We start from the raw sequence: 13,177 nt of genomic DNA, 5'->3' as shown, positions 1-13,177 counted from the left end.
ATAAAAGATTGAAAACTATTTGACCAGAGCGATATGATTAACTCAGGTGTGTCATTTAATTGACATCACAGGTGTTTCCAAACTCATAATCAGTCAGTCTGCCTATTTAAAGGGAGACAAGTAGTCACCCTGCTGTTTGGTGAAAAGGTGTGTACCACACTGAACATGGACAACAGAAAGCGAAGGAGAGAATTGTCCCAGGACATCTGAAAAAAAATGATAGACAAACATCTTAAAGGTGAAGGCTATAAGACCATCTCTAAACAGCTTGAAGTTCCTGTGACAACAGTGGCTCATATTATTCAGAAGTTCAAGACCCACGGGACAGTAGCCAACCTCCCTGGACGTGGCCGCAAGAGGAAAATTGATGACAAATTGAAGAGACGGATCGTTGGAATTGTATCCAAAGAGCCCAGAGCAACCTCCAAAGAAATTAAAGGTGAACTCCAAGGCCAAGGTACATCAGTGTCAGATCGCACCATTCGTCGTTGTTTGAGCCAAAGTGGACTTCATGGGAGACGACCAAGGAGGACACCACTGCTGAAAAAAACTCATAAAAAAGCCAGACTGGAATTTGCAAAAATGCATGTTGACAAGCCACAAAGCTTCTGGGAGAATGTCCTTTGGACAGATGAGACCAAACTGGAGCTTTTTGGTAAGGCACATCAACTCTATGTTCATAGACTCAAAAACCAAGCATACGAAGAAAAGAACACTGTCCCTACGGTGAAACATGGAGGAGGCTCAGTAATGTTTTGGGGCTGCTTTGCTGCATCTGGCACAGGGTGTCTTGAAAGTGTGCAAGGTACGATGAAATCTGAAGACTATCAAGGCATTCTGGAGAGAAATGTGCTGCCTAGTGTCAGAAAGCTTGGTCTCAGTCGCAGGTCATGGGTCTTCCAACAGGACAACCATCCAAAACACACAGCCAAAAACACCCAAGAATGGCTGAGAGAAAAGCGTTGGACTATTCTAAAGTGGCCTTCTATGAGCCCAGATCTGAATCCCATTGAACATATGTGGAAGGAGCTGAAACATGCCATTTGGAGAAGACACCCATCAAACCTGAGACAACTGGAGCTGTTTGCTCATGAGGAGTGGGCCAAAATACCTGTTGACAGCTGCAGAACGCTCATTGACAAATACAGAAATCGTTTAATTGCAGTGATTGCCTCAAAAGGTTGTGCAACAAAATATTAAGTTATGGGTACCATCATTTTTGTCCAGCCCTATTTCATTAGTTTGTTTTTTTAAATAATTATGTTAATCAACAATTCAAAAGTGATGGCTGATTTTGATTATTTAATTTTCAATAAATTTTTATTTATTGTTACTTTTGTGAGTTTCAAGTGATTTCAGTGAGAATGGTGGGTTTTTCCTTCTTTAACTGAGGGGTACCAACAATTTTGTCCACGTGTGTACCTACTCCCTTTATTTGTTGAATATATGATTTCAAACTGCTTGTTCACATGGCAGTTTTATATAAACTGATCATTCATTGAATTTACCAAAAATATGCTGTATCGTGATGTATATCGTATCGGGATATAAAATAAGCTATATCGGGATATAAAATTTTGGTCATATCGCTCAGCCGTACTGCCATTGACGGTTCTGTAGGACTTTCATGCCCTGGATTAAGACTAAGATTTAATCCAAATTATTGATCAAAGGAAGTGTTAACCCTCTCAACATCAAAACCCACCAGTAGGTTTGAACGGCATGATGTACACTACCATTCAAAAGTTTAGGGTCACCCAGACGATTTCATGTTTTCCATGAAAACTCACACTTTTATCCATGTGCTAACATCACTGCACAAGGGTTTTCTAATCATCACTTCGTCTTTCAACACCATTAGCTAACACAATGTAGCCCATTAACAATGTCTAGACTGCATTTATGATTAATGTAAGGTTATCTTCATTGGAAAAAAGCTTTTCTTTCAAAAATAAGGACATTTCCAAGTGACCCCAAACTTTTTTGAACGGTAGTGAATAGCAGTGTAGGCATATTTTTAGATAACCATAATGAAGTCAACTTTCCAATGATCCTCCCTCATCTGTGACTTTTGCCTGTATTGGGAAAAACACCCAAACCAAAGCTAAAAATTTTGTCAAATTTAATTAAAAAAAACACTTTAAATGGATTTAAAAATTGCTGTTACTGGCAACCAGATTCTGTAAAAAACATAAGCACAACTACGATACCATCACTGACTCAACTACAAACATCAGTCAAAAACAAAAATATCGGGACTTTTGAGTTGAGCTGGGCTGAACTGTAGGCAGTGTTTACACTGGGCAGTGAGAAATCTAAGTTGGTAAATAGCTACAGCCTGTAGAGCCAACAGTTCATTTTTAGAGTTGGATAAAAAGCTGCATGTTGATTCAAGATTAAAGAAAATTCAACTTTCGTCTTTTCTGTTTTTATTATTTCTGGCATTATTTCTGAGTTCTCTCTACTTCTATTCTCTTTGTAAGCGCAGGACTTTATATTGCCATAAAAAAATGAGTCAACAGTGAGGAAAAGTGTGACACGAGCAAAAAAAATGGCCTGAAACTGCTCGGAGTTGACAGTGTTGGAATCTTTCACAGTTGAAACTAACCCTGACAATGGCACAGTGATGGCGAGGGCTTGACAAATACACTTTTTAAAAACAGATAAACTTTCAATCTAGAGAAGTGGTGTTTGAAAGAAGTGGCCACTAATGAAGCAGCAAGGGGCTAATTGGAAGAGTTGCACTGTGGGAAATGGGGGCCCCTGGCAACTTGGGCTCATGACTCATACAAGACACTTAAAAGGCAGCTTGGACTACACTGCTTTGATGCTGTAATGCCCGAAAATGCAATACTAAAGCAGCGAAAAAACCTTAGGTATTTCTTAGAAAACATCAATTTGCTAACTCACTGTTAGCGTGAGCACAAAGTGATGACTTTAAATGCCTTGTTTTGTTCATAGTTTCAAAGATACTAAGGGAGATTTAGGAAGATCTAGTATCAGAAATAGGATGTAGCATTTAAAGTTCTGTTTTTCTTTAGCGTGTAATAACCTGTAACTATGAATCGCTGTGTTTTCGTTTGATGCTGTTATAAGTACAAATGGAGCAGGCACCACAATGTTTCTACAGTAGCCCATATTGGACAAACCAAACTCTAGCATTTTAGGTGTTTATATTGAAGTAACAGCCACCAAATGCTCTTTGAATGCTTGGGAATGGAAGGACGTTGAATTTACTGTAATCTGCCAAACTAAATCCTACATAGTGGACCTTTAAATGAAGAACAACAGCATTAAATCACACGTAACAAGCTGCAAAACTACCTTCATCTGCAGCAAATTTCTCCTCCTTCTGATCTCTCTCATCCTCCTCCTCCTTCTGCTGTGTTTCCTCCTCTGGTCCGTTTGTGTGTCCATCCTGCTGGAGGTTTTCTGTCACCTCCTCCTCCTCCTCCTCCTCCTCTTCTACACCTGCATCCCTCTCCTCCTCCTCCTCCTCCTCCTCCTCCTCCTTGGACTGCTCTGGTTTCTCCCCATCGTTTTCGGCCTCGCTGCTGGCGTCGCTCTCTGCGCTGAAGCCCTCGTCCAGGGCTAGTTTCAGGGGGTGGGACTTCCTCTTGGAGGCGGGACGTTCCGATTCCTGTTCCTCCTCCTGCTCGGCTTCCTCCAGGCGGCGCTTTCTCGCTATGGGGCAGCCGAGGATGCTGAACGGAGAGGGAAGATTACAGAATCGTGAACATGGAGCTGGGAAACGGGCTCTAATATGTCTAATAAAACCTCATGCACCTCTAAGAATCCACAGATGGAGGGTGTGTTTTGACATGAGTACAGCCTGAGGGGGGCGCCATGCTTTGCTCACTCAGACATCACAACCAATCTCGGCCAATTGAGTGGAACGTTTAATGAACAACTTGTATGGAGAGGCGGGCGGGCGAGGCAGCAGAGGGTGAAATCCAATAAACTCCCTCTTACTCTCACCTGGGAGACGCCGAGGGAGACTGAGGGACGATCTATAAACAAAGTGCATCTGAAATTGCCTGCTGAACGAATACACATGTAAACAGATAGCTAATATCTGCCCCTCAATAAAGAGGAGTCACAAGCCAGTGAGCCGCCCCGAGTCTCCGGGGGTCTCCGAGGGCGAACGGCACAGACGAGCGATGGTGGAGAGAGAGAACGAAGCCGGAGTAAAAAGTGGCAGAAATCACATTTCACCGCTGTCCGCTGGAAAGTTTATTACTTAGGTCTGGATTTAGAGGCGATGCGTGTTTGGTGTAATTCGCAAAAACAGCCATTCTCACCGGAATGTGATTATTCAAAGTTATATTGTGAATGTGCCCTTTCTTTTCTGATTCGGCCGGTATCTTTAAAACATAAAAATCAATGCTTAGGACACTCAAAGGCTCTATAATTAGTGTTTTTTAATGCGATTTTTAGTAAAAGTTTCACACAGAGCTAAAATTAACTTTATTTTCTTTCACAATATCATGATACTTTTAAAAAAATCTCAATATAATTAAATTTCTGTCTACATGAATCCAAAAAAAATCATACTATTGGGATGTTAAAGGAGTGTTTACATGACTGATATTCTCATATGTATTAAAGCTAAAAATCTGGACGCAATGTATGAAAGCAAAAAAGCAACTATGAAGTTAGCTAGTTTGCTTAGCTTGAGCTAGTTCAGCATATTGATTTTATACACTACTACAAAAGTTTGGGGTCACCCTGACAATTTCATGTTTTCCATGAAAACTTACTCTTTTATTCATGTGCTAACATAATTAAACAAGGGTTTTCTAATCATCAATCAGCCTTTCAACACCATTAGCTAACACAATGTAGCATTAGAACACAGGAGTGATGGTTGCTGGAAATGTTCCTCTGTACCCCTATGGAGATATTCCATTACAAATCAGCCATTTCCAGCTAGAATAGTCATTTACCACATTAACAATGTCTAGACTGGATTTATCATTTATTTAATGTCATCTTCATTTAAAAAAATACTTTTCTTTCAAAAATAAGGATATTTCTAAGAGACCCCAAACTTTCTTTGAATAGTAGTGTACGAGCAGCTTTAAATTAATCATTAATTACAATGGTTTCAGAGTTTGTAGGTTTATAGGAGCCAGAAACAGTAATGATAGAAAAATCTGTCGCATTTTTAACTTCCCAATGGTTCTTGAACGACTCATTTGCGACTTCCCGGTCTGTTGGGAAAATTTACCAAATCTGAGCATAAAATTGCTTTGTTTGACATGCTTTGTTTAAAAAATTAAACCACTTGGTCTGCTTTAAAAGTTTCCAGGTTCTGTGCTGCCCTCAGCTGGATGGGGAGACGGTTCCACAGGTGTGGGGCAGTTGAGCAGAAAGCTCCGTCCCCACATACTACATACTTCAATACTTTATGGCATTGTAACTTTATCGCACCAGACCAAATATATTTCTAAATTCTCTCTCTTATTTGTGGCTTTTTTTTTTCCATAGAGGTGCAGGACTTTATATTGCAGTGAATAATGAGCCTAGATTGGATTAAAAATGTGACAGAAAAAAACAAAACAGCTCAGAGTTCAGAGGGTTAATGTGTAATCTGTGTGGGCCTGGTTCTTGGCTGTGAGCGGCGACTTCTCGGAGGATGGCGAGACTCGGCCAAGACGAGAGAAACTCTCCACTAGACCACATTTTCACATTTTGTGTGGACAGAGCCAGGCTCGCTGCTCGCCCGTCTGCAGCTTCATATTTAGACATGAGAGCCGTATTGATCTTCTCATCTGACTCTCGGCATGAAACCAAATAAAGTGCATTATTTCCCATAATGCCAGACTATTCCTTTAAAAGCACAAAAAGCAGATGCTGCGGGGCAGAGAAGGCGAGGCGGACAGACAGACAGAGAAGAAGGACAGACAGAGGGTGGGTTGTTGTTTTTCTTCTTTTTTTTTTTAATCTGCCCTACCTTCTGTGTCGTGAGTATCTCCCACTGATATGACCAGTGCCATTGCATCCAGGGGTGGGGCAGCTGGATGGGATGGATGGAGGTTAAAGATATGATTAAGACACGGGTGCATTTTTTAGTCTCTGTGCAGCAGCAAACGATAAACCAACAGGCAGTAAATTAAAAAACATAAATTAAGGATTGACAAAGCAAAGCAAAGCAAAGCAAAGCGAAAAAGCATGCAAGCTGAGCATGCACGTGGCACACATGCACATGCACAAAGAGGCCTTGCCGCTAATGCATGAATGCAGGTGGCATCAAAGCGGGGAAAACATAATATTGTATGTCGTACATCAACCCTGGCCTATATCCTGTTACTGTGAGAGATAAGGATCAGCCGAGACCTGCTGTAATTTCCCCTGCTCTCCTCTCTTCACCAGTCATCACCATCATCGCTCTTCCTCTCTCTCCTTTGATTCAGGTTGCTATGACCCCTCAGGATGGCTCATTTCAATTCTCATTAACTTCCCCCAGCAATTGCCCTTTATTACTCCAATTATCCTTATTATTAATTTCACTTATTAAAAAATGCTGCATTTGCATTTTAAATTAAGCGCTCTGTGGCCTCCCTACTGCTTTTTTTCTTCCTTCTTCTCTTCTTAATCCTGAAACGTAAAGCTTTTTCTCTCTCTTTTTTTTTTTTTTTTGGAGTGCAGATCAATGCTCTGAGGGTGAAGTGTGGCGAAACGAGAGAGGATGAAAAAATCATTTAGAGGGAGGAGGACAACTGGCTTCCCGGCACCTGAAAGCTGCTGCCTGGGTGGGGAACTACAGGGGGGAGGAGGAGGAGAGGAGGAGAGGAGTCGGCCGGGGCACAGAGGAGAGAAATAATCGCCCTTCGCCATCCTCTCTCCTCTATCCTTCGATCGGATGGCAAAAAGATCATATGCCCCTTTCATTGCATCTACTCTATGCGTTCATAGCAGGAAATAGCAAAAGGCTGCGAGAAATCAATAGCAGACTGTTGGAGACCACGAGCTGAGAAGTGCTGATGATAAGAAATAAAATAATAAATAAATAAATAAATAAAGAGGAAAATAAATAATATAAAGCCTCATCTAAAGAAGCACCGGTAGTGAGTCTATGAGTGGCGGGGTGGTGGGGTTGGCTCGGCGGCGCACATAAAAGAACTTTATGAAAGGGGATTTGCACAAAGATGAAGGTGTTTCCTTACCTCAGCTCTTGTCCTACGAGCTCAATAGGAACTGGGAGAGAAGAAAGACACAGGGAGGGAGAACAAAGGTGAACGACTGCTCAGAAAGCCGCGCCGCTAAAAGAAACTCAGATCAATAAATCACAAATGCACACGAATCCCCGGAGGATTCCTCATAGAGGCTTACGCGCTGCTGATTGCATGATCAGGAGGTAAAAAAGCAACAACACCTACATGAGTTCACATGCAAACACAAGCATAAAACAAACAGGAGCGTAAGTGCCGGCCTGCACAAACATACACACACACACACACACACACACACACAAAAAAAAAAACACAAAGGCAAACACAGAAAGCTTAAATCAGCCAAACTGCATAGTGCTGTTCAAGGGGGGAAAGAAAGTGACAATTATATGCAGACTTCAGCAATAAAAACATGATTAATTGTTACACTTTGGTTATCATAATTGGGAAAATGAAATTAAAAAGGAAAAAACTGCAGTCATCAGTGGGAAACAGCACTTCTTTCAGGGACAACTTATAGTAATTGCCTCCCAAACATAAATCAAAGCTCGGTGCACAAACAACGCGCTGCTAGAAGCTCCGGCTGCACGGCCATCGATTGGGAGTTGAGCGATAGAATGAGTTCTGGAGAAATATCCTATTTTCATTTGGAGCAAAATGAGAAAACAATACGATCCTGGAGAATTCAGTTTGGGCTCCGATATCACATGCATTAATCACATGTCAGAAAGACCCCGGGTATCAAGATACACCCAGAAAACACCAACAAACACACTCTGCTGCTGCTGCTGCTGATGATGATGATGATGATGATGTGCATGTATATAATATGTGTGTGTGTTTGCAGCATCTCGGTTTCTCCGTCTTTCATCATGCAGTTGGAATGACTGGACGCCTTCTTGTGCTCTGAACGCCCTGTGAACTGTTGCTCTGCTGCGAAACATCAAACACGCACTCGAAACATGCAGAAACACACAAGGAAAGCTGCGCACAAATCAACATGTAACAGGGTCAGCCGTGCAGCAGGAGCTGTGGGTTAAATACACATGCATTACTGTATTAGTAATATAGAATATACCAGAAAGGTCATTCCAGATTTGGAGGACATTTCACATCACATTTCAAAAAATCCACATACAAAATACTAAAACATGCAGTTGTTGTGAAAATTTACTGTCCTGACACCAAATATTAAAAAATAGGAGAAAAGAATGTTTGAAAATATTTTTTTAAATACCAACAAAGTCTGGAGTTTCCCCCCAAAATGCCATTTTTCTCTTGTCCCACCCCCCCACCCCCCGATGACAAATAAAACTCTTAAAATGAAATTTAAACCTCAGTTTTTTGTACTATTTCATCGATGGTGTCTCTTGTAATTGTAGGAACATTTATTTTAATCAACATAATATTTTAAATAATAATTATTCTGCATGGAACCTTTTAGCATAACCTTTTTAGCTGGTAGAAGAAACAGTGAATCACAGGAAACACTGGGATTAGCATCATCAAACAGTTTTCCAAAGAAATGAGTAGAGCAAAGCTATGTCCTCTCTTCTATTTTTCATATTTTCGTAACATTGTTAGCATTGATTGAATGTCTCATTCTACCTCATATTATCAGGATCAGACTAATTCTTCTGACTTTTTCCATCAGTCAGTTTGTCCTCTTGGTCAGCAGTAACAGCTGAATATCTAGCTTCTACTGCTGAGAAAAAGCTAACATTAGCATGGATTAGCAACCCTGTTACTGTGATTAGAGTAGGGTTAGCAAACAACAAATAAACAACAAATTGATAGTTTATTACCTATTATTGATGAATATGTAGCAGAAAATTGTAAAAGAGAAGGTTTATTTTTTAAACATTTTGAAGCCTAAATGTCCTCCAGTTCTGCAAAGAGCCATTTATATTATATTTTATTGTTCTTTTATTGTTATTGTGTTTATTGTTGTAACTACACAAAGTTTGGTTGGGGGTCCCTGTACCCTACGAACACTTTTAGCCGTCCCATACTGTCCGATAAATGAGTTTATCCTGCCTTCCTGCTCATCTATTTTCATGTGTTCTGAGAGAGAGGTAAGCGAGATTGTGTGACTGTAATTTGTGAGTTTTAATGTAAAATAATTCTACATATATGTTTACTTTCCCCTTCTAATATGGGTATGCATTATTTATTTTCTGTAGAAGTACATGTCTTGTGTGACAGAAGATCTGGTGTCTTTTCATTGACTGTAAAGGTACATGTTCCGTCTATGTACTGTACATGCATTAAATTTTTTTTTTCCAAAAAAAAAAAACATCTATGTGCAGCAGAGAAGAAAAGTCACTGGTTATAGATAAAACACACACTCAACCGAAAGAAAACTCACACATCGCCACAATCATGCGTCGTTTTAAAAGTTCCACAGCAGTGTGCGGATTAGAGCAGAAACAGGCGGTTTGAATGTGGAGATTGTGCTCTACTGCTGTTATTTGTCCTCCTTATGTGTGCAATAAAAGTTTATTTGCTCACTAAATATGCCAGAAACAAACTAATCAAATGATAACGCGTGATTCGTATTGGAATCCCACCTTCACAGTCCAGGCGGAAAACAAACGTGAGGTTTTAATTAAATCAGGTCAGAGCGGCTCATTTGTCCGTGTTGCATGATTTGTCTTTAAAAAACCTGTTGTGTACATAATAACAGGAGGTTCAGATAAAACAAAGTGTCTATGATTGAAAAAGTTATAGGCGTGAAAAGCAGCAGAATAAATCAGTGTGCTAACCTTCAGGGTTCAAGAGAAGGAAGGAGTTCTAGGGGAAAAAATGCCCTTTAAAAGCAAAAATCACGTTTGTTTTTTATTTTGCTAACATGTCTGTATGATGGTGTGTACATACTAGATGACATATCAGGAGAGATATAAGTAGTAAAACCCACGGCTGAGGATTTCATGTGTCCTAAAAACACAGATTTGGATTTTTTGGGGCTTTCATTCATAACAAACCTAAAGAATCAATCCTGTCAGCTTGCAAAATGGAGCTTTCAGTATCACTAATCTTTGTCAGAATTGGTTTTCGGTATTACAAGTTGCCACAATGGAGCATGAAGCCCTTGTACAATGTCTCAGCAGCAGGTGAGCTGGTGTGCTTGAGCTGCAGTGAGCAGATAGGACTGTTTTAGGGACAAGGAAGGGATTATTTTCATCAAAAAAACCTTTTAAATATGTATCTCTGACACACAGAGATGTGGTTTCAGGGATTAAATCAATGACATTAAGATAATTCCTAAGTAGTCAGGTCTTATTATAGATAAAAGAAGTCACTTATGTAGTATCAGTGAAGCTTTATCCAGCTGCAAACTGAACTACATGAGGTTCATTTTCAATTTACAGCAGCGCTACTAACTGTGGCTACATTTTTCTTTCTTAACTGTGATTCAGCATAGCTGCTGCATGATTTATATACAAAAACGAATGTCTCTGATGTTAGGTGTTTTTCCAAATGCAAAAAAAGGAACAAGAAAAACTGGGTAAGTTAGCATAAGCTAATGCTATCTCTCCAGCTAGCTGTAACTAGCCAGTATGCACCATTTTGGTCCCTGTCTTTTTACTTCTTCACAAAAGTTGATATTTCTGTAGCATCGTAGTTACATCTGATAAATTAAAATGTCAAAAAAGTTCTTGAATCATTTTTGACCAAAATTTTGTAGAGCTGTGCTAATGCATTTATTTTATGTTATTTTCTTTATTATATATACCGTATTTTCCGCACTATAAGGCGCATCAGATTGTAAGGCGCAGTCTCGATTACAGGTTTATTTCTGAACTTATGTCAGATAAGGCGCACCGTATTATTGGGCGCATGCTAAAACAAGGAAATGGAAGCAAAACAGTGAGTTTGGTTGAACTTTATTCTACTACTTATTTAAAAATACATTATTTTTTGATCAATCTTTTGCCACACATCCACAAAAGACCTCATCTTCTGTATCTGAATTGAACAGCTGGGCAATTTCGACATCAAACATGCCGGTTTCACTCTCGTCATTGTCGGAGTTAGTCTCGTTGCCGGGTGGCTGATGCCAGCAATGATGCTGAAGGAACCATAACTGATTGAATGAGCCATTCACAGTTTAAGTGTACCGGCCGTGTGTACTCAGACTTGCTTGGCTTAATCTTTGAGACAAGCATATGCTACTGGCAGGATCAACCAGGTAGCCCAGACGGGACGAGCGTACGGTGCACGCCCGAGCGTAGAGCTGCGTGGCGGCGCCTGGTCGGGACCCGGGCCGCGAAGCGTGGCTGTGCTGGGGTGAACAGACAGACGGTGTGGCTTGTGTTATGTAGCAGTTCTTCTTCTACCTGTATACCAATGCCCCATGCTATATGTTGTTAGAAACCACTATTGACACCCTGTGGTATAAAGTGGCATGACAGCTGATCATCCCAGCTTGGAAAAATGACCGTGTCGTCCGGAGAGTCAACCACCGCCTGAGCGGGACGATGCCAGCAATGATGCCGGCTTCGGCGAAAGCTCGGACAATAGTCAGTGCTGTACGTAGCTTTATGTAATGTTCTCTAATAGGTTTATCGCTGCCAGTGTGTGTAGTGTACGTATTACGTCCCTATGTCGGCGGGAATTGGTCCGACAGTCAGATTTTGGAACTCACTGCACACATAAGACGCACCGGGTTAAAACCGGCACCATCGATTTTTGAGAAAATTAAAGGCTTTTAAGTGCACCTTATAGTGCGGAAAATACGGTAGGCCTCAGCAGCCTAAAGCTACTGAGCCTACAGCACTTTAGCTAAGTTCCATTCACTTAGACTACTTTAATAAAGCAGGAAAAGTTTGAATCGGACAATTACTAAGATCTCAATTTGCAAAACATATTTTTCATATATAAAAAAGAAAAATTGGGTAAGTTAGCTCGAGCTAATACTATCTCATCAGCCAGCTAGCTAATATGGAATGTTTGGGTGAGCTGTAACTAGCCAGTATGCACCGTTTTGGTCTCATTCTGTCTTTTTCCCCACAATATCAGATATTTTTGTAGCATGGTAGTTATACATGATAAAATAAAATGTAGAAGAAGTTCTTGAATCTGTGTTATCTGTGTGTGTTCTTTTTCATTTCCTTTGCATTCAAACCTAAATCATGAATAAACTGCTGCTTTGGCTACTAGTAGCTCCAATCTCTTGGATTATTTTGATACTGTAGGAAACGTAATCTGATCATCATTATAAGATCTGGATTACCGTCTAGTGTGTTTTTTATCAGTAGTTATGTCTCTCAGATGTAATGTGTCCTATCTGATCCTGTCTGTTCAGCATTTCTACTTACAATCACATGTGCACAAACACAATCCAGCACACAAACACAACACTGAATGTGTATTGAACAGTTTGCAGAGGTGCTTCTTCAACGGATACTCACCTCTGATTCCTTTTGACCGAGTGCGAGCTCGCTTGTCATCACCCTCTACACTCATCTGGGATTAAAAGAAGAGAAAAACACGAGAAAACAAACCATCAGTGATCATTTCTCAACTATATTCCACCACACTCCTGTTATGTTATGGGACAAACTGGCCCATTTTAAAGATGAAAAAATCCACATGTAAGTGTTTTTAGGTATGAAACTTAGAATTTCACATATTTCTGGTTCAGCTTGTCCTCTTGGTCAGCAGTAACAGCTAGCTAAATATCGAGCTTCTACTGCTGAGAAAAAGCTAACATTAGCATGGATTAGCAACCCTGTTACTGTGATTAGAGTAGGGTTAGGAAGCAACAAATGAAACATGGAATAAAAATGGTACCATTAATGTGTAAGCTGAGCCAATCAAGCCTTTGATAGTTTATAACCTATTACTGATGAATATGAAGCAGAAAATGTGGGAAAATTGTATCATTTCTGTGTCTTTTTGTCATTTTGTGCCATTTTTGTTTAATTTTACTTATTTACATACTAGTGCTACCATTACTATTACTTTTAGTCTTGCGTTTTTGGCTTTAAACTCTATTT

At 40.2% G+C, this 13,177-nt stretch overlaps 1 protein-coding gene across 6 annotated transcripts in view; it reads right to left on the bottom strand.

The window, feature by feature from the left end:
• myt1b (myelin transcription factor 1b) overlaps positions 1–13,177 on the bottom strand; it is a 69,775-nt gene that overhangs the window by 37,776 nt on the left and 18,822 nt on the right. For 5 of the 6 annotated variants that reach the window (XM_022206034.2, XM_022206035.2, XM_022206037.2 and 2 more), the window contains exons 3-6: positions 12,590–12,644; positions 7,170–7,200; positions 5,957–6,019; positions 3,325–3,704 (exon numbers count right to left, since the gene is read on the bottom strand). In XM_022206034.2, coding sequence (XP_022061726.1) covers positions 3,325–3,704; positions 5,957–6,019; positions 7,170–7,200; positions 12,590–12,644 — 529 coding nt within the window. The remainder of the gene's footprint in view (positions 1–3,324; positions 3,705–5,956; positions 6,020–7,169; positions 7,201–12,589; positions 12,645–13,177) is intronic. The other variant, XM_022206036.2, reaches the window with a different exon arrangement.

Source organism: Acanthochromis polyacanthus, chromosome 6 (genome assembly GCF_021347895.1).
Source record: "Acanthochromis polyacanthus isolate Apoly-LR-REF ecotype Palm Island chromosome 6, KAUST_Apoly_ChrSc, whole genome shotgun sequence".
Lineage (NCBI taxonomy): Eukaryota > Metazoa > Chordata > Actinopteri > Pomacentridae > Acanthochromis > Acanthochromis polyacanthus.
The sequence above is the reverse complement of the archived record's forward strand: the minus strand, read 5'-3'. Positions and strand labels throughout refer to the sequence as shown.